Genomic DNA, 18,734 nt, shown 5'->3' with positions numbered 1-18,734 from the left:
GGTCTGCCAATGTTCCTTGGTGGGGGGTGGGCACAGGCACAGCCTGTGACCCTTGTCTTTTTGGGATTCTCAGGAGCTGTGAAGATCAAAACTCCCCTTAATCGGGAACTAGTGGCCACCTACGAGGTCACCATCTCCGTCCATGACAATGCCAGCGAAGTCGTCGACCGTTCAGTCAGCGTGCCCAACGGTAAGAATGGGTTCTTGCCAGGCGGCGTGGGGCCGGGGCTGGCGGCTGCCGGGGGCTGGCACAGCCTTTCCCAGGCACTGGCACTGCTCCTGGGCAGCTTCTTGTCTCTTTATGACCCTCCTTTCTCCCACCCTTCCTTTCCTTCTTTTTCCCACTTGTCCTCTTCCTCTCCTCTTCCCCTGTGGTCTCCACCATGGCCACAGCCAAGCTGACAGTCAATGTCTTGGACGTCAATGACAACACGCCCCGCTTCCGCCCCTTCGGGGTCACCTATTTCACCGAGAGGATCCTGGAGGGAGCCACGCAAGGCACCACGCTCATCTCCATCTCAGCGGTGGACCCAGACAAAGGTGCCAATGGGCAGATCACCTACGAGCTGCTGAACCTCTCCCCGGAAGGCTATGCTTGCCTCGAAGACCAGTCAGCAGGTCAGTGGCCTGGGAAGGTGAGAATCTGGGACGGGTTGGTGGCCTGGGGCAAGTTTCTCATTTCAGGGTCTGCCATCCTCTAGGGAAGGTCGTGGCCAACAGGACGGTGGACTACGAGGAAGTGCAGTGGCTGAACTTCACCGTCCGAGCTTCCGACAATGGCTCTCCCCGCAGATCTGCTGAGATCCCTGTGTACCTCCAGATAGTGGACATCAACGACAACAATCCTGTTTTCAGCCAACCATCCTACCAGGTGAGCTGGGCTCCCCCATCGAAGTCCGTGTGGGGCTGGGCAGTGCCCAACTGGAGGTTCCTCCAGAGACACCTTCTCATCCCTCTGTCTGTGCTTGAACTGTCTGAAGAAGTTGGTCAGCCCACTCTTGTTCTGGGTCCAGCTGTGCCCATCCCTGGGTGCCACCCCACACCCTTGGTTACTGCCTTGGTTACAGCAAGTGACGAAACAACCAGTCCTGCCTGCTCCCTTTGCTTGCAGAAAGCTGTCTTTGAGGACGTGCCGCTGGGTACGGTCATCCTGAGGGTCAAGGCCACGGATGCGGATTCTGGGCGTTTTGCTCTCATCCAGTACAGCCTGGGGGATGGCGAGGGCAAGTTTGGGATAAATCCCAACACGGTAAGGAGCCAACCAAGGCTGGAATAAAGGGGGAAATGGGAAGGGAGGCTGAGTTGGTCCCACCTTGTGCCCAGTCCTCCCCTTCTCGAGTACCAGCTCTGCCACCTGAAGGTCTCTGTGTGCTGCAGGGTGACATCTACATCCTGTCAGCCCTGGACCGGGAGAAGAAGGATCACTACACGCTGACAGCCGTGGCCAGGGACAACCCTGGGGACATCTCCAGTAACCGTCGGGAGAACTCTGTGCAGGTAAGGCTCTCCTTCCACCACCCTGCATGTGGTGGTCGTCAGCAAAGAGGTCTTAAACCTCAGATGTTCCTCCCCAGTGGGCTTACTGGTGGCTCCGGGAGGAATTAGGCAGAAGAACCCATGGGCTGTGGGGTGGATGGTGCAGGGGACTTTGTGTGGCAGGGACATGACGTCGGCAGGAGGGGCAGGGAAGGACGACGCTATTGTCTGCAAGTGCTCCGGCGTGAATGGGTGCCCCGGCCGCGGTAGCCCCCATTGTTGGAGGCAGGAATTGGGCTAGCGGAGCTAAACGAATAGCAGGAAGGGCACTGCTCTCCTGCAGCAGAGCTGCGGGTCACGGCAGGGGTACGGCCCCCGGGGGCTTCCCCCACGTCACCCAGCCGGCCGTGCTTTGTCAAAGGTGCTGATCACAGTCCTGGACATCAACGACTTCAGACCCCAGTTCAGCAAGAACCAGTTCAGCACCAGCGTCTACGAGAACGAGCCGGCAGGGACGTCGGTCATCACCATGACCGCCACCGACCTGGACGAAGGGGATAATGGTGTAGTGACCTACAGCGTCGAGGGCCCCGGAGCAGGTAGGTGCTGGCGGTTGGGGATGGCCCACCCCAAGGAGGAGGGTTGCAATGAGGAGCAATTGGAGGAGATGTAGGGGCCAAACCCATATCCTGTGTCCTGCAGCTTGTTTGGGGCGAGGTTGTGCACCCAATTCCAGGAGCAATACCAAAAGTGTGTAGCTTTCGATATTGCTCCGCAGTTCCCAGTTCCTTTTGACGTGGCGTGTTACGGCTTTGCCTGCTGTCGTCCTACAGCCCAGTCTTGGCTTATCCTCTTGTCTCCCCCACCCCAGCAGGACTTTCTGTGTACGCAACTGTGTCATGGAGCAAACTCACTGCACGCCTTAGAGGAGAGCCAAGAAGGGCTAGGAGGTTGTGGGTGGATTCAGTATATATCTGCATGCTGAGGAGTAACGGGAACCAGGCAAAAGCCAGCATAAATGTAGAGGGAAATGGCAGAAAGTCCTGATACCCAGGGGTTCCTCTGACCCTGTCCTGACTGGCGTAGCTGGCCTGGACAGGAGTGAAAGGCAGCCAGGGGTGGCCTGGGAGCAGGGCCCTTGTCGTTGCCTGGTGGCAGGGAGTCGATAACGGGCAGGGATGGCACCCTGAGAGCATCCACACCCCGGTCTCAGGCAGCCAGCTCTGCTCCATCACCCCATCACCGTGATTTCCCACCAGTGAGGGGTGTGCTTCAGCTGGTGTACTGGTTTCTAATCGTAATTTATCTGGTGCCAAGTGTTCTGAGCCAGAGATTATGTTTTTCCTACCCCTAGAGGCTTTCAAGATCAATAAAGACTCCGGGCTCGTCACATCCCAGCGACGCTTGCAATCCTATGAGAGGTTCAACCTGACTGTGGTGGCCACGGACAAGGGACGGCCCCCACTCTGGGGGACCACCATGCTCCACGTGGAGGTCATTGACATCAACGACAACCGCCCCGTCTTCGTCCGCCCGCCCAACGGCACCATCCTGCACATCAAGGAGGTAAACCTCTCTAGAGGGAACGGGGTCATGAAGCACTGAGACCATGTCTGGGAGCACTCCTGCCTACCGGTGGGAAAATCCATTCTTTATCTCCACTGGGGATGAAACAAGACCTTGATTTAACATGCAGCAAGAAGGTTTGGGTCATGGGGCTGGACGGTCAACGACAACCCCTCTCCGTACGTGCGAGCTGAGATGTCGGGGCAGCTTTAGGGAACAGAAACCCCAGCAACACGCGAAATAAGGAAACGGCCAGTCACTGCGTGCTGAGCCTTTTTATAAATAAGGGCTGAAACACTGACATTTAAGATGTTTCTCCTTTCTGAGAAGCTGAGCTTGGCTCAGCCAATCCTTGCCATGCACATGGAGCAGCCACCCTGCCGAAGGGAATCACGGCTCGGCGTCGCCAGCCCCCGGTTGAGTTTTGGGCAGCAGAAGCCTGCTGACCACAATACAAGGGGGTTTGGAGGGGCAGGGAGAGCGGGGACCTTGCATGCAATGCTGGGACTGAGGGCTTGTGCATGTGCAAGCAGGAGATCCCCTTGCGGTCCAACATCTACGAGGTCTACGCCACGGACAAAGACGAGGGCCTCAACGGAGCGGTGCTCTACAACCTGCTGAAAACTGGGGCGGGGAACAAAGACTGGGAGTATTTCAGCATCGACTCGGTCAGCGGGCTGATCCAGACAGCCATGCGGCTGGACCGCGAGAAGCAGGCAGTGTACAACGTGAGCCAGGAAGCAGCAAGCCTGTAGGGTGACTGGGATGGTCCCTCAAGGCTGCGGGTCTGGTGGAGGGTTGAGGGGATGCTAGTGATGTGGTGGGGATGGGGTCAGCTGCCGCAGTTGTGAAGATACCACACCTTAGCAGGAACTGCATGGTTACCAAGTGCCCTCTGGGGAGTTGCATCCTAGTGGGCCAACTCCCAATTCCCTATTAAATCCTCCCAAAATCCTCCGCCACCCAGCCGTCCCATCTATCCCTGCCTCGTCGACCTCTCCTGGCCCATGTGGCTTTGCCCAGGATGGCACTTTTGCCTTTCTCCCCAGCTGATCATCGTGGCCTGCGACCAAGGCCAGCCAGCCTACGAGACCATGCAGCCCCTCCAGGTCGCTCTCGACGACATCGATGACAACGAGCCGGTCTTTCTCAGGCCACCTGTAAGGCACCATGATGGAAGGGATGAGACATGGGGAGCGCAGGGATGGGGATGCCAGGGAGCACATGTGATGGAGTCATAACCCTCCCTTCTCCGGTGTCTCCAACAGAGGGACAGTCCCCAGTACCAGGCACTCTCCGTCCCTGAGCACTCACGGCCAGGAACCGTGGTGGGGAATGTCACCGGGGCAGTGGATGCAGATGAGGGCTCCAACGCCATCGTCTACTACTTCATAGCAGGTGGGTGCCAAGCAAGGAGGAGCTCTACGTCCCCCTGCATACCCCTTGCCAAGGGTTTACATCGCTGCCATCAGCTTCTCACTGCCTTTCTGCCCTGGTCAACGGGTGAGGTGGCATTTCAGAAATTCTAATCCCAGAGGGGACTAACTGGGATCCTTTTCGGCACCCAGCTGGGAACCGAGAGAGCAACTTCCAGCTGAGTCGGGAGGGCAAGCTGCAGGTCTTGCGAGATCTGGACCGGGAGAAGGAGCCCTACTACTCCATCATTGTCAAAGCGTCCAGCCAGAGGAACTGGTCCCCTCCCCGGGGCCAGCGGGCAGGCAGAGCCCAGCTCTGGGATCTCAGCGGGGACCTGACCCTTCAGGAGGTGCGGATCTTCCTGGATGACATCAATGACCAGTCCCCTCAGTTCACCAAGTCGGAGTACACAGCGGGTAAGGGATGCTGGGTGGGGCAGCCAGAGCCAGAGATGCTCCAGGGAAAATCCAGCCGGATGAAGGGGCAGTGAGAGCCAGCCCGGCCCCAGGTCCCCGTCCCATCTCTCTCTCAAAGGGGTTGCCACCGATGCCAAGGTGGGATCGGAGCTGATCAGAGTGGTTGCAGTGGACGCTGACGTGGGCAATAACAGCCTGGTCCTGTACAACATCTTGGGCATCCGCTACATCAAGCAGCACTCCAATGACTCCGAGGAGGTGGCCAACATCTTCAGCATTGGTGTGTACCCTACATGCCATGGGAACGTGGAGCCATCGCCAGAGACATCCCTGTGACCAAACACATCCCCATGACCAGAGTCACTAATCCTGGGCTTCTGACCATCCTTCCCCCAGGAACCCTTGATGGGATCCTGCGAACCTTCGACCTCTTCACGGCCTACAACCCCGGCTACTTCGTGGTGGACATCATTGCCTCTGATCTGGTGGGTCACAATGACACGGCCATTGTGGGGATTTACATCCTGCGGGATGACCAACGGGTCAAAATCATCATCAACGAGATCCCTGACAAGGTCAGGCAGTTCGAGGAGGAGTTCATCAGCCTACTCTCAAACATCACAGGCGCCATCGTCAACACGGATGACGTGCAGGTAACCATCCGCCTTTGAGGTTGCTTCAAGGGGTAGGTAACCTTCCACATGCTGCTTAGGCGGCCTCATTTGAGAGTACCCTGTCTGTATAAACCAGAGACACCCCAGGCTGGGGTGTATCAAAGGGGTCCAGACTAACCCCATGCCAGTATTGAGGGTCTCTTGCCTCGCAAGCACACCTCAGGGCATGCTCAGGAGATGCCCTGGGAGGAGACACCTCTCCCACACTGCAGACCTTGCTGTCTCTCTCCAGTTCCATGTGGACAAGAAAGGTCGAGTGAACTTTGCACAGACAGAGTTGCTGATCCACGTGGTAAACAGGGAGACCAACCGCATCCTGGACGTGGAGCGGTACGTCACCCACCCCATCACCCAGCCCATCACCTGGCCCGCTGAGTCCTTGGGGAACCTCATTGATGTCAAGATGCCCAAGGACCCCTTCTCTTCTCAGGGTGATTCAGATGATAGATGAGAACAAGGAGCAACTGAGGAACCTCTTCAGAAACTACAATGTGCTGGACGTGCAGCCTGCCATCACTGCCCGGGCCCCAGATGACCTCTCGGCTCTGCAGGTAACGGCCCATCTGGGGCTTGAGATGGTCACTGCTCACAGGTGGGGTGATGTTCCTTCCCGTCCTCCATGGCTCTTGATGGCCTGGAGAGATGTTTCACCCAAATAGTTTTGCACATGTGCCCATCTCCGGGTGCTGGCTCCGTACCGGAGTTTGCCGCTACCCCTCTGTCTGTCCCAGATGGCGATCATCGTGCTGGCCGTCCTGCTCTTCCTGGCTGCCATGCTCTTCATCCTCATGAACTGGTACTACCGGACAGTGTGAGTAACACCAGGGCTCTGCCACACCAGCCGCAATGTCCCCACGGGCCAGGGGTACCCATGCGTCTACCTACTGCAGTGGGGCTGAGTCTGGGTTCAGATATTGTCCCTCTTCCCCCAGATTATGATGGTTTTAATACTGGTATCGCCTCTCCCCTCTGAGCTCGCCGTCCTTTTAGATAGGAGAGCTCTTTGGAGGGTTATTGCAAAATTGTGTCCCCTCTTCTTTTGAGCGTCTTCATTTTCTTCCCTGATTCACTCTATTATTTCTTTCACAGGCACAAAAGGAAATTGAAAGCCATAGTGGCTGGCTCCACCGGTGAGCAGGGTTTGGGGTTTCCCAGCGAGGTGCATGAACAGCGCGGTGGGGGGTGCACACAGGGCGAGTCAGCGGGGTGTAAATCAGAAGCAATTTACATCGCAAGGCATGATGGTGGGAGGCTTTTTCTCTGCGGCCAGGCTGCACATCATCAGATGCATCCCAGCATGTTTCTCGTGCTGCCAGTGCCTTGGTTGGTTGTCGAGTTTCCCTCCCATGCCTGCAGCCAGACTGGTTTGCTGCTCAGCCCACCCAGTAACCCCCAGCTCTGCCTTTTGCAGGGAACAGAGGTTTCATGGACATCATGGACATGCCAAACACCAACAAGTACTCCTTCGACGGGTGAGTTCTCTCCTGCCCTCCGCTCACCGGTTTGCCGCCTTGTGCTTTCTCCTGTGACTCTGTCTCTGCCAATACTGGTCGGGCTTGGGGTGAACAAAGATGACGTGCCGGTGTCAACACATGTCTGGATCCTGAGGCGCCAAATCCATGTCTGCACAGGGCAGCAGGAGGCAGTGCAACCTCAGCATTCGGCCTCCGGATGGGGTTTTCAGCCGCTCTTTGCCGATGCTGAGGGCTGCTCCTCTCGCCCGGGCAGGGCCAACCCGGTGTGGCTGGACCCCTTCTGCAGGAACATGGAGCTGGCAGCGCAGGCCGAGCACGAGGACGACCTGCCGGAGAACCTGAGCGAGATCACCGACCTTTGGAACAGCCCTGCCCGCACCCACGTGAGCCATGTCCCCCCCACCGGGACACCTCCCCGTGCCCAAGGCCCACACCACCTCCTCAGCCACTCTCTCCTTCCACAGGGGACTTTTGGGAGAGAGCCCTCAGCAGCCAAGCCTGAAGATGACCGCTACCTGCGGGCAGCCATCCAGGAGTACGACAACATTGCCAAGCTGGGGCAGATCATGCGGGAGGGACCCATCAAGGTGAGTGAAGAGTGTGACCATCCTCCACCAAAGGGTCTTTTCCCACTGCTCCATCTTCCAGGTTCACAGTTGGAGCGCCAGAAGGTGATGTTGCTCCAAAAAAACAATGGGATGAGGCCAACCTCCCTCTGACGAAACCATCCCCCTTGGGTAACCCATCCTCTTTCCCCCTCCGCCCAGGGCTCTCTCTTGAAGGTGGTCCTGGATGATTACATGCGCTTGAAAAAACTCTTTGCCCAGCGGATGGTGCATAAGGCCACCGGCAGTCAGGGGGACCGCTCCTCGGTCTCGGAGGTAGACGGAGTGTGCACGGGTGTGGGGAGATGCTTGCTGTGCCCTCTTGGATGCAGTGTGTCTTCCCAGCACCCCCCCCACCACCACCACCACCCAGGCTGCAGTCGCTCCTCATGGCCGCAGCCCCCATCACCCAGTGGTCCCTCCGTTCCCTGCTTGGCCAAAAGGAGGTAGATGCTGGTTTTCCACTGAGGCTGATGTGCTCTAGCTCTTGTGATTCTCCATGTTTCCTCTTTCGGCAAGTTTTTGAGGCAGTTTCTGGGACAGAGGGCTTTGGTGCAGGAGGGCTGGCGTGGGGAGAAGCAGCTCCTCCTGCAGCCTTACCCCTCTTCGTGGGGTACAAAATGCGGGGCAAGGAGAGCAGTGGGATGGGAGACACCTTTCAGCCCTTCTGCTCCCTGTCCCTCCTTGCCCTCATCCCCCTCCAGCCTCCCCTTGGCTCCTTTCCTTGTCTGCCTCCTCCCCCACCACCCACCTCACGCAACCCAAATCCCAACCCGGGTCCAAAGTCCTCGCTGGACACTGTGGGGGCTGTGGCAGGCCCACCATCCAGCTGGCAGCCGGTGCCTGAGCCGGGGCACCCTCCTGACAAAGAAGCGATCCAGCTGGAGATCATCATCATCATCACCACGTCGCTTCAGACGAGGAGGGTCCCGTCCCTCCCGCTGGGCTCTGGCATCGCAGGAGGTTCGGAGGTGGGGAAGCCAGGATCTGCTCTGGTGGTGATTCCCCTGCTCCGTGGACTTTTTGCAGCTGATCCAAAAGGAGCTGGAGGAAGAGGAGGAGGAGCGCAGCCCCAGCCAAGGCAGCCTCCGCTTCCGCCACAAGCAGCCGGTGGAGCTGAAAGGTCCCGACGGCATCCACGTGGTGCACGGCAGCACGGGCACGCTCCTTGCCTCCGACCTCAACAGCCTGCCCGAGGACGACCAGAAGGTGCTGGGTCGCTCGCTGGAGACTCTGACCGCCAACTGCGGGGGCTACAGCGACCACAACGCCCGCACCGAGTCGGCCAAGTCCACCCCCCTGCACAAGATGCGGGAGGTGATCATGGAGAGCCCGCTGGAGATCACCGAGTTATGACGAGCGGCGGTGGTGGTGCTCCTCTAGGCAAGCCGGGGCCAGCAGGGATGAAGCATGGACCAGGGAGGGCCGTGGCAGGGGCCGGGGACATCCCGAGACCAGCTCTCGGCCCCCCCGTTTCCCCTGCAGAAGGAGTCCAGGCCAACTGGTGCGGTTTTCTCTGACAGCTTTGGAGAGCTTGGCCCCAGGAAAGGGCTCTCAGGACCAGTATGCTTTTACTCGCCTGTCATTTATCCACGAAAGCATTAAATTTTTTTTATTTTTCTTATTAAAAAAAAAAAAAATTGCTTTTTTTTTTTCTAAAAAAAAAGAAAAAAAAGAAAAGCTAAATGAATCCGATGAGTCCAGGCTGGATGGGGCGAAGGTGCGGCAAAGCATCCCCGGGCACAGACTGGGGCCAAACGGCCGTCACGCCTCGACTGCAGGCACGGGGAGGGCTGCGACAGTGTGGGGACAGGCATGAAAGTCACCTTTCTGGCAAGGAAAGATCCAAAAAAAAATTAAAAAAAAAAAAAACACACAAAAAAAGAGACATTTCTCCATTTTGCTGGCTTTACCAAAACAAGTTGCGACGTCGAAAAAAAAGCGAGAGACTGAGAATAACTGGGGCTTCTGGATGTGGCGTGCTCGTGCGTGTCGTTTGTGCCCTTTCCTTCCCCTTCTCCCTTGCTTTCGGGTTTGTTCGTTCGGGGCCGGGGGCGGGGTGGGGGTTCGTTTCCCATCGTAACCTTGTGGAGAGTTTCGGGCACGGTCTGTTACGGGACTCAGAAATACACTGTCTCTGGCTTTGGGTAACCTGGCTGTCATCCGTCCTTCCTCCCCGGCCGCGCCACGTTCCCCTTTTCCCTTCATCCACCCCTCACTCCGTCACCTTCGCGAGATGCTGTCCTGATGCTGCACTCCGGATTTTGGGGGAAGAGTTAAACCTCCCGCCCCCAGTTTTGCCCCTCCTTGCTGTGCCGTCAGCCCCCCCAACAGCATCCCAGGACAAGGAGGAGGACAAGTAGCCGGGCTTACGGGAGGAATTTATTTGAGGTGAGATGCTCCCGTACACGCTCAGGACCGGGCACTGTGGCCATCCCCTCATCTTGAGGCAGGGAGGGACGAGACTCACTCCGGTTTTGTTCACAGGATATTTATATATATATATTTTTTTTTTTTAAATATATATATATTTATCCAGTTATCAACTGGACACCAAAAAAAAAAAAAAAAAAAAAAAAAGCAGTGTACTGCAAATGTCATGCAAACCCAGGCATTGCAGGTAAATTTAATCCACTTTGTTTCTTGAACTGGTGACCAGGGCAAAAAATAAAAAAAAAAATAATAATAAAAAATAAAAAGCCACCCCAATTTGAAGAGGGACCAGCAAAGGGCTTGCCAAAAGTCGACGAGACCTGAGGGTGTGAGACTGCTGGCTCCCAAGGGGCCGACGTTCGGGCAGCAGAACCCATCCCAGCTCACGGGGATGGGGATGGGATGGGAATGGGGATGCGGATCGGGAGGGACGGCGGGATTTTTGCCATCAGCCCAAGAGATGGTGAGGCTGAATCCCCAGTCCCGAAAAATACGAGGTCCCTTAATCTGATTTGGAAATCCAAGCCCCAGGAGTAGAAAAGGAAGTGGCAGAGGCGGCTGGGGTGCCCCACAGCCCCTGCCAAGGTGAGGGAGGACAGTAGGCTCCTGCGGTTGCCATCCATGTGTCCCAAGGGAGAAGGGTCCGGGTTCCTGAACCAAAATGGCGGGGCAAGCCCGGCCGGCCAGGGAGGTGGCTCCTAGTTCCATACATGACGCTGGCAGTGCTCGACGGCCTGTGGGAGAGATGGGGAGGGATGGTGGGGGGATGCAGGGTCCCTCCAGCACCCAGGGGAGGGGACACGGCCACCGCTTACTTTGCACTCGACCGCCGTGGCCATGTTCTTGCACCAGTACTGCGGGCCCCAGGCGCAGGGGTCCTCCCGGCTTGAGTCGCAGACTCTGATTTTCTGCATTGTGAAGGGAAAAGGTGGGAGAAGAGAGGAGAAAAATAAAAAAAAATAAGACTCTGTGAGCCTGCTGAGACCCCACTGCCGTCTTGGTCCGGGTCACCCCAGGTGCAGCACCCGTGGCGGGGGAGCGCTTACGGTGCAGACGAAAGTGGGGTCCATCATCTGCACCAGGAGCCGCACGGCCGCCGGCTCGTACTGCACCACGAGCGCCTCGCACTGGGAAGGAGAAAGAGGGTTATCCCAGCAAAAGGGGGTCGGGGGTGTCCGCGCCAGGCTGAGCACTGCCCTCCCAGGGTCACCTTGCTGGTGAAGGGGCTGGGCAGCATCTCGCAGCCCTTCTCCAGCATGTCGCTCAGCTCCGCCAGCGTCTCGTTCTTCAGCAGCTCGTTATCAAAGTAGGTGATGAAGATCTGGCAGACGTTGCAGAAGGTCCCTGCGTCCACCACCAGCTTCTCCAGCGCAGCAGCCCCTGCGAGAGATGTCAAAGGGGGCCATTAGCACCCCTCCCCATCGCCCAGTGGGTGGGTGCCACCTGGGTATGCCCCGGCTCACCTCGGTGGGCGTCCCCGCTGCGAGGACAGCAGTGCAGCATGGTGCAGATGGCCGTGGGGTCAGTGGCCTCCAGCAGCATGATGACCACGGCTTTGCCGTAGGAGTCGACGAAGTCCTTGCACTGCCCGATGACGCCGTGGGGCAGCATGTAGCACACCTTCTCGATGTCGTTCACCAGTTGCTCCTGATGGGGGAAGGTGGGTGGAGCGATGGGGAGAACCCCACTCCTTTCTGATCCCCTTGGCCCCCTCCCCACATCCCTGGACAGGGGTAGCGGGGCTCACCTCCGTCACATTGTTCTCCAGGAGGCTCTCGGCCACCTTCACGGCGAACTGGCACACCTCGCAGAGCGGCGTGGTCCCCTCTTCATCCTGATGGGACAAGACAATGGGACGTACGCTGAGCCCCCCACCCAGAGCCATCCTCATCCCACACAGGTGGCAACCCTTGTGAAGGACATTTTTCATATTGTTTGGATTTTAAGGAGCACAGGAGGGAGTCCCCACTTACCACCAGCATGCTCAGGACCTGTGTCACCTTCTCCGTGAGCAGCGTGTGGAGGGGCAGCGCTGAGGCGGAGGAGCAGAGTCCCAGGTGGCCACACAGCTCCATCGGGTCCTGAGGGGGAGAGACATCCCGAATTGGGTGGGCATCGCCCCTCAGGAGGGCCAGTCCCCAGTTTCCCCCGGAGAGCAATTTCAGTCCATCGGGGTGTGGGTCTCGCTTACCTCAGCCTGCTGCCGGTGGAGGGGTCAGAAATGGCAAGAAAAAGTTATAAATTAAAAAAAAAAAGAATTAGTTAGAGAGGGCGGAAAATTATATAAAGGTTTGTAGGATAAAAAGGAGTGGGATTAATTAAAAAAAAAAAAAACCCTCTCATGTGAGAGTAAGGCCCCATGTTTCCCGACAAGGTCCCCCCATGGGTGCCCAGCGGCCCCCGGCAGCCCCAGGGAGCCGCTCGCCCTCTTACCAAGTGCCGCAGCAGCCGGGCGGCCGTGTCCGCGTGCTCAGCCAGGTAGCGTTTGCACTGCGTGGGAAAGAGACGGCGTCAGTCCCACCGGCCCACCCCACCCGCCTCAAAGGCAGGTGGTGGCCCAAGATGCTCCCATGCCATCAGGAGGAGGAGGAGGAGGAGGAGGGAGCCCAGCAGGACTCCAGCATCCTTACCAATTGCGCCAGGCCGGGTGCCAGGTCCTCGCACGCCCGCTCGGCGTGGGCCACCGGCATTTGGGAGAAGGCGGCGTCGGTCCCCAGCTCCAGCTGCACGGCCGCCACCAGCTGCAGGCAGGTCCCGCACACCTCCTCTCTCTCCTGCGGGACAACATGGGCAGGGACACGTCAGGAACCCCCAGAATAAAACCCAGCCCCTCAGGATTTGCAGGGCTGGGTTTTAAATGCCAGGCACAATGCGGGGCAGGTTTTTGGCCAGCATCCCTCTGGTCCCCACCTTGGATTCTGCCACCAGCCCTGATTTGGTGAGACACCCCCCCCCCAATCAAATGCTATTTCAGCCGTGCAGTAATTATAATTTTTTTTTTTTAATTATTGTTAAATAAGTAACGCTTAGGCGACTCTTGCCCTTGAGCAGCATCGTTCATACCTGAGCCTCGCCATGAGGCAGGTCCTGGGGATGGAGCAGGAGGGGCACGTTGGCCATGAAGGGGGCGACCACGTCGACAAAGTCCTGAGCAGGGCCCTCAGGGGCCGACGGCAGCTCCTGAAACTTCAGGGCCCCCGTGGGGGTCTGTCGGGGTTGGCACAGCTTGATGGTCCCACACACCACCTTCGGGTCTGACTGGGGGAGCAGAGGGGTTGGGGCTTGGGAGCTGCATCTGCCCCATCGCCCATCTCTAGGTCATTTCCATCCCCATCCCATCTCCAAAGGTTTTATCCCATGCTCTGAAAGCCTCCTTGTCCTGCGAGTCCCTAAGACATCCCAAACCATGCAGAAACGTAAATCCAAGGGGATTCTCCCCCACCAGTTACCAGCACTTGCTTGCCCAGCTGGACAAGGACGAGGATGCCGGTGTCCACCATCCTCTTGCACTTGACAGACCAGTCCTGGAAGGGCAGGTACTGGCATTTCTTATCCAGGAAGAGCCGTATCTTTTCCTAGGCGAGAAGGGGCGAGCTCAGGGCCGGGCTGGCCCCGTGGTGGAGGGGGCATGCCAGCTCCACGCCCCCACCCCAGGCGGTGACCCACCTCGGTGCGGTTGTCTTGCAGGATCTTGCCCACCACAGAGACCGCCATCTGGCACAGGTGACACGGGATCCCCTTCTGCTGAGAGAGGGGACACATCGGGACGCTGCCACAGCACCGGGATCCCAAATCCTACTCCTTCACCCCAAAAACGCCCCACTGAGGGGCACTTGGTGATGTCCCAGGGTACCCATTCAATTTGACACATTGCTACCTGTGTGAGCATCAGCGGATGCTCCGCTGGGTGCCCAGCCCATCTGGGATTCTGTCCTCCCAGCCCCACGTTTTGGGGCAAGAGGGGCACAGCCCTCCATCCCCCCCTTACTGGCGTGGTTACCCCCAGGGTCCGGTCCCAGACGGTGATCCGGCAGAGCTCCAGCGCCCCGCACTTGGCCGCCGTCACCACGTCACGGCACCAGTCCTCCGGCCGCTCGCCACATTCAGGGAGGGGGCTGGCAGCAGCTGTGGGGAGCGAAGAGGAGACCGTCAGCCCCCGGGGTGCCCCGAGACCCTCTCGTGTCCCATGCCAACCTCCCCACCAGCACCCCGACCTCAGCCCTGCCCTGTGAGCCAAGGGCCATGTTCCTCACTCTCCCGCTGTGATTCACCCTCAGCTTTCGCAACGGCAGTGGGGCTGTTGGGTTTTATAAATAATTCTTTAAGCCCGGGCCACCACGTGCTGCCGGCTTTTCCAAGGGGATGTTGCAGCAGCTTTGGGCCAGCGTCAATCACAAAGCGAATTTGGGAGATCAGCCTTAGCCTCGCCGCACCCTTCAACGCGCCGGGGAGGTGGCTGCTTATAAAACCGGCAATAAATCTTGCAAAACGAGCAAACTGGGGGTGCCAGCCCTGCACAGCAGCCGGTGAGCGATGCCATGGCTCCCAGCAACGATTGAGCAACCCCACTTTTGGGTGGTTGGGTTTTTTTAATTTTTTTTTTTTTTGCATTTCCTCCCAACGACAGCATTTTCTCCCGGTTGCAAATCCCCGGCAGCATCGGCGACGTGGCGCAAGGCCAGCGGTTTAATTGCCACCTCCGGCGTGTCAGGATCCGTCGGCGAGTGGGCCAAGCGCTCATTCCCACCAAGGGCTGCATCCACCCAGGATGTGGCTGGGGAGGAGGCGAGGAGCCGGCAAGCCAAGGCCTTCGGGCCGGGAGCCGCTCCGGAAGGTCGGGGTGCACAGGAACAGACAGACGGATCCTGCTGCACAATCATCCCAGATTATTTGCATCCAGCTTTTACCACCTCACCCTGGACGTATCATTTTGCACAGGAGGAATAAAGCCAAATAAAACTGCTCCTTCCACCCACTCTGCCCTCATCAGGTTTCTCCCCAAAAACTGTCGGATTCCGGCAATGCCTTCAGCTCATCCATGTTGCGGTAGGGCTTTGAGATGCCCTTGGCTGCAGTGGGGGGGTTCCTGAGTCCCCCACCAGCCCCATTTACTCCCAAAAGCACTGGTGCAACCCAGCGGGTACCATTTCAGCCCCAGTTGCCCTGTCGGGCTGATGGCAGCACCAGGGCAGGAGCAAGCCCCAGGGCAAGGCAAGTCCCTCCGATTTTCCATGCACAGCTTCCCACACAGCTATCCAGCAGTGGGATGCCACAGCATCACCCGAGAGATTTTTTTTGGTTTGTTTTTTTTTTTTTTTTTAATCCTGGCACCAGCATCATGGCAAACAGGAATGACAAGTCAGCGGATGAGTTCAGCGGCAGGGGAAAAAAAAAAGAAAAAAATGGAGGAGAGAGGATGCAACAACCCACAGCTTGTTTCTGAGCTGGTCCTGACCCATGGATACAAGCACTTCCCGCAGCCCCGTGCTGGAGACTGGACCAGCGGTGTAAGGATGCTGCTGGCAAAGACACGGGGGGGATTTTGCTGGTCTACACCGGTGGTTTGGACCTGGACCTTTCTGGCTCACCACGGTGCTGAGCTCAGTGCTTACCGCCTGCTCTGCTCAAGCTGAAGCTCAGGCAACAAGTGCCCAGCCAGAAAAATAATTAATAACGATAATAACGCTCATCTGCTGCGAGCAGAGGGAGCTTCCCCAGGTGGAAAGCATCACCACAGGGCAAGCAACCAGAGCGACCAGTGCCTTCTGAGGTCTCGTCTCCACATTTCAAAGCCACGTCATGCTGACCAGCACCCAGGACATCGAACGATGCTGGTTTTGACAAAGCCCTGGCACGGGGTGAGGCAGGGATGCTCCCAAGCCACCATGGTGGTCCCATCCCCAGGTTCCAGCCCCTGGGGTGGGATCCAGCACCGAGCCGCAGATCTGGCAGGGCTGTGCCGGCATTACGCGGAGCCTCGGAGCGCGCTGGCCCAGCCGGCAGAGCCTGGTGAGCAGGTTGTGACGTAAACCCCGGGGGTGGCAGCGTGGGCCCCGGCGTCCCAGTTCCCAGCTGGGCTCACACCCTTCTTACAGCAAAAATAACATAAATACGCTCTTCCTGGCATCAAAATCCTCCTCCAAGGCCTGCAGTGGGCCCAGCGCGGCAGCCGCGCCGTGCCGTGCAACCGAGCTGCCGCCACAAAAGCCACCATCAGCTTCCAGGGCAGGCGTCCCCCGAAGGACCGACGCGCCGAGGGCGAGTGAACTTTCCGGCTCCGCCTGTCGCTGGCTGGAGCGCCTCAGCGTGTCCCTCAAAACCGTCAGGACACACGCGCGCGCAGGCACGACTGCGCTGCCGCAAAGCCAGGGTCTGGGCAGGTCACAGCGGAGGAGCCCCAATGGGCTGAGTCCAGGGTAATTCAGGTGCAAAAAGGGGTTTTCCCTCTAAAAGGGTTGTTTTTTGTTTTTTTTTTTCCTTGACATCAGCAGGGCTTCACAGCTTCCCTGGAGAAGTTTCCCCTGGAATAAGTTATTTCCCCACCAGGAAGAACCAGTGGTGGGAAAGAAGCTCTTCCCAACCTGTTTCCAGGGGATGAGTCAGGTATCCCCCAAATATCACCTTCTCACTCCGATGGGGAGGGATACCCACAGGCTCATCCCCAGGAAGATCTGCTCGCAGTCAGTCAAAGCCCTGGTGACGAGGGGTCTCCAAGGGTGCTCAGAGATCTGGCATTGCACCCCTTCACCCCACCCAGAGCTCAGGAAGACACAGCAGAAGGCTTCCTGCCTCCTGCACCCCAGATGAGGTTCCTGAGGAAAAGGGCAGCTTCAGGGGGCACTGCACAAGGACAGTGGTTTCCCCAAATCGCAGCCAAGTCCCAACACCGAGGGCAGAAGACGAGGCAGCTCCCTCCTCCCTCACTGTCAAAATGCCCTGTCAACTGGCCTCCCTCCTTCCGCACCCCAGCAAAACACCGGTTCTGTCCAAATCCCCAGGAGGGAGGGAGCAAACCACTTTTTGCCCTAAAATAATCTTTTAGGGCAAAAGTTGCAATATTCACCGGGAAGTGGGCAAGAGGCAAAGCAGGTGGTGGTGCCACCTGCCCCAGCTTTCCTCTGGCCTAACTCCAAACCCAGGGAGAGACAAGGAAGCACACCATAGAGCTTAAACACTACAGTCGGGAAGAGTTTTGGGGTCCAGAGGGGTTTTTGGGGGCTCTCCTCCAGCCCTACCCCCAGGCCTGGCCTTACCTTGGTAGGAGCCCAAGCACACGGAAAGGATCAGCACCCAGCCACTCCATCTGCTCTCCATGCCGTTCCCAAGATAGTCCTCAGTGGCTGGTTCCTCTCCTGTGCTGCTCCCAGACTGAGGAATCTTGGATTAGGGTTGGGAGAAGTAGCAAGAACCCACACCTACGCAGGGCAATTACCACACCCCATCTCCTTACGCCTTGATTATAAAATCAGCAGCAGCCTGCAAGCGCAGGGAGGGAGGGATCAGAGCCGGAATTCCCGGGAAGTCAAAAACCAGCCCACAACCTGCTGCTTGACACTATCCCGGCTGCAAAGGGTGGGCACGGCCAGGGGAAACTGTCCTAGTGCCATGTGATAGAGCGATTTTTTTTTTAATTAGAGCACCATCTCTTAAAAAAAAAAAAATTAAATTTAATTAATGAAACAACATCAGCCGTGCAGATATTAAAGATTACAAATTTAGGACAAGTGAATAAATGGTGTGTTTAGAGGCAGCCAAGTAGTTTGCTTAGAACATTTCAAAATAAGACATTTATTTTATTCAAAAGAAAGCAAGGAACGAAGAGCGAAGGAAAGCCACACTAAAATGCAAGTCAGCACTGCAGCCTGCTATCAAGCCGCTTCAGCAAGAACTCCCTGCAGCCTGTGCAAGGCAGAGAAATTGCGACACGGGGCCGTTGCCTCACACCAAGCGTTGCGTTAGTCCAGGGCAGAGCGCAGCGGCAGCAATCTCCAGCAAAGCCTCTCTCAGCCGGAGCGCAGCTCCGCGTAACAAAGGCTTGACGGGACACGCACGCTGCGAGGCGATGGCGACCTGAATCCTGCCGTTCAGCCCCAGATTCCCAGGGACATTTTGGGACACACCTTCTCCTGGCTCTGCAAGAGGGGAAGCTAACGAGATCCTTCAGCAATCAGCACGCGAGGGAACGAAACACATTTATGGGTTTACAGAAATTTTTATTGTTCGTTAAGGAAGCTTTTGTGCAAAAATCAAGACAATGTTTTTTAGAAAGCAACTGCACGCGTGCCCCCAGCGTCACTCAAGCGGGTCAGGAGCCACGGTCCACAGGAAGGGAGAAAACTAAAGAGACTCCCAGCGCTAGCACAGGATTTCCCCCAGTTCACCTCGCCCAACGGGTCGCTAGCATGAATCCTTCACTACTAAAAACCCAGGAAAAATTAAAAACCTTGACCAACCTGTAAGAGCAAGTTCAATCCATCCCCACCTCCCCCCAAAAAATTCACAATAAGAGAACATCATTCAGTTTAAAAGCTCAGATACCACACTACGTGCTGCGGCGTAACACAACCCGTACCCCCAGGGCAGCGACGTCGAAAAGAGCCCATTCCTTATCGGGCATATCTGCCCCAACTGGGATACACCGCTGGAACCGCTGCACAAGCCTGCCAAGACAGG

At 57.4% G+C, this 18,734-nt stretch overlaps 2 protein-coding genes across 2 annotated transcripts in view; one reads left to right on the top strand and one right to left on the bottom strand.

Annotated features, from left to right (window-relative positions):
* Positions 1-9,281, top strand: part of CDH23 (cadherin related 23) — a 171,658-nt gene extending 162,377 nt beyond the window's left edge. Inside the window, exons 47-68 of the mRNA XM_086752377.1 lie at positions 74-190; positions 394-618; positions 702-871; positions 1,112-1,249; positions 1,378-1,497; positions 1,898-2,075; positions 2,831-3,042; positions 3,576-3,770; positions 4,092-4,202; positions 4,311-4,440; positions 4,611-4,874; positions 4,993-5,154; positions 5,271-5,527; positions 5,781-5,878; positions 5,979-6,099; positions 6,280-6,359; positions 6,638-6,678; positions 6,960-7,020; positions 7,277-7,406; positions 7,488-7,610; positions 7,791-7,904; positions 8,658-9,281. Coding sequence (XP_086608503.1) covers positions 74-190; positions 394-618; positions 702-871; positions 1,112-1,249; positions 1,378-1,497; positions 1,898-2,075; positions 2,831-3,042; positions 3,576-3,770; positions 4,092-4,202; positions 4,311-4,440; positions 4,611-4,874; positions 4,993-5,154; positions 5,271-5,527; positions 5,781-5,878; positions 5,979-6,099; positions 6,280-6,359; positions 6,638-6,678; positions 6,960-7,020; positions 7,277-7,406; positions 7,488-7,610; positions 7,791-7,904; positions 8,658-8,984 — 3,374 coding nt within the window. The 3' untranslated portion in view covers positions 8,985-9,281. The remainder of the gene's footprint in view (positions 1-73; positions 191-393; positions 619-701; positions 872-1,111; positions 1,250-1,377; positions 1,498-1,897; positions 2,076-2,830; positions 3,043-3,575; positions 3,771-4,091; positions 4,203-4,310; positions 4,441-4,610; positions 4,875-4,992; positions 5,155-5,270; positions 5,528-5,780; positions 5,879-5,978; positions 6,100-6,279; positions 6,360-6,637; positions 6,679-6,959; positions 7,021-7,276; positions 7,407-7,487; positions 7,611-7,790; positions 7,905-8,657) is intronic.
* Positions 9,282-10,455: 1,174 nt separating this feature from the next.
* On the bottom strand, positions 10,456-17,436 carry LOC104482005 (prosaposin). Its single transcript, XM_086752348.1, has 15 exons — positions 17,315-17,436; positions 14,062-14,186; positions 13,728-13,802; positions 13,511-13,636; positions 13,125-13,319; positions 12,692-12,835; positions 12,495-12,551; positions 12,253-12,261; positions 12,035-12,142; positions 11,809-11,895; positions 11,525-11,708; positions 11,272-11,441; positions 11,108-11,188; positions 10,877-10,969; positions 10,456-10,795 (listed from the first exon to the last, which is right to left on the bottom strand). The coding sequence occupies exons 1-15, from the start codon at positions 17,373-17,375 to the stop codon at positions 10,760-10,762; spliced, it is 1,551 nt and encodes a 516-aa protein (XP_086608474.1). The 5' UTR covers positions 17,376-17,436; the 3' UTR covers positions 10,456-10,759.
* Positions 17,437-18,734: the final 1,298 nt, after the last annotated feature.

This window comes from Chlamydotis macqueenii, chromosome 7 (assembly GCF_036417535.1).
Source record: "Chlamydotis macqueenii isolate bChlMac1 chromosome 7, bChlMac1.mat, whole genome shotgun sequence".
Lineage (NCBI taxonomy): Eukaryota > Metazoa > Chordata > Aves > Otidiformes > Otididae > Chlamydotis > Chlamydotis macqueenii.
The sequence above is the reverse complement of the archived record's forward strand: the minus strand, read 5'-3'. Positions and strand labels throughout refer to the sequence as shown.

Bases quoted from the DNA above. Each gene is read 5' to 3' on its own strand.
- LOC104482005 (XM_086752348.1), bottom strand. From the start codon at position 17,375: ATGGAGAGCAGATGGAGTGGCTGGGTGCTGATCCTTTCCGTGTGCTTG. The intron at 13,320-13,510 runs GTAACTGGTGGG...CTGCTCCCCCAG, and splicing joins AGCTGGGCAAGCAAGTGCTG to TCAGACCCGAAGGTGGTGTG. The intron at 11,896-12,034 runs GTAAGTGGGGAC...TTGTCCCATCAG, and splicing joins AGGTCCTGAGCATGCTGGTG to GATGAAGAGGGGACCACGCC.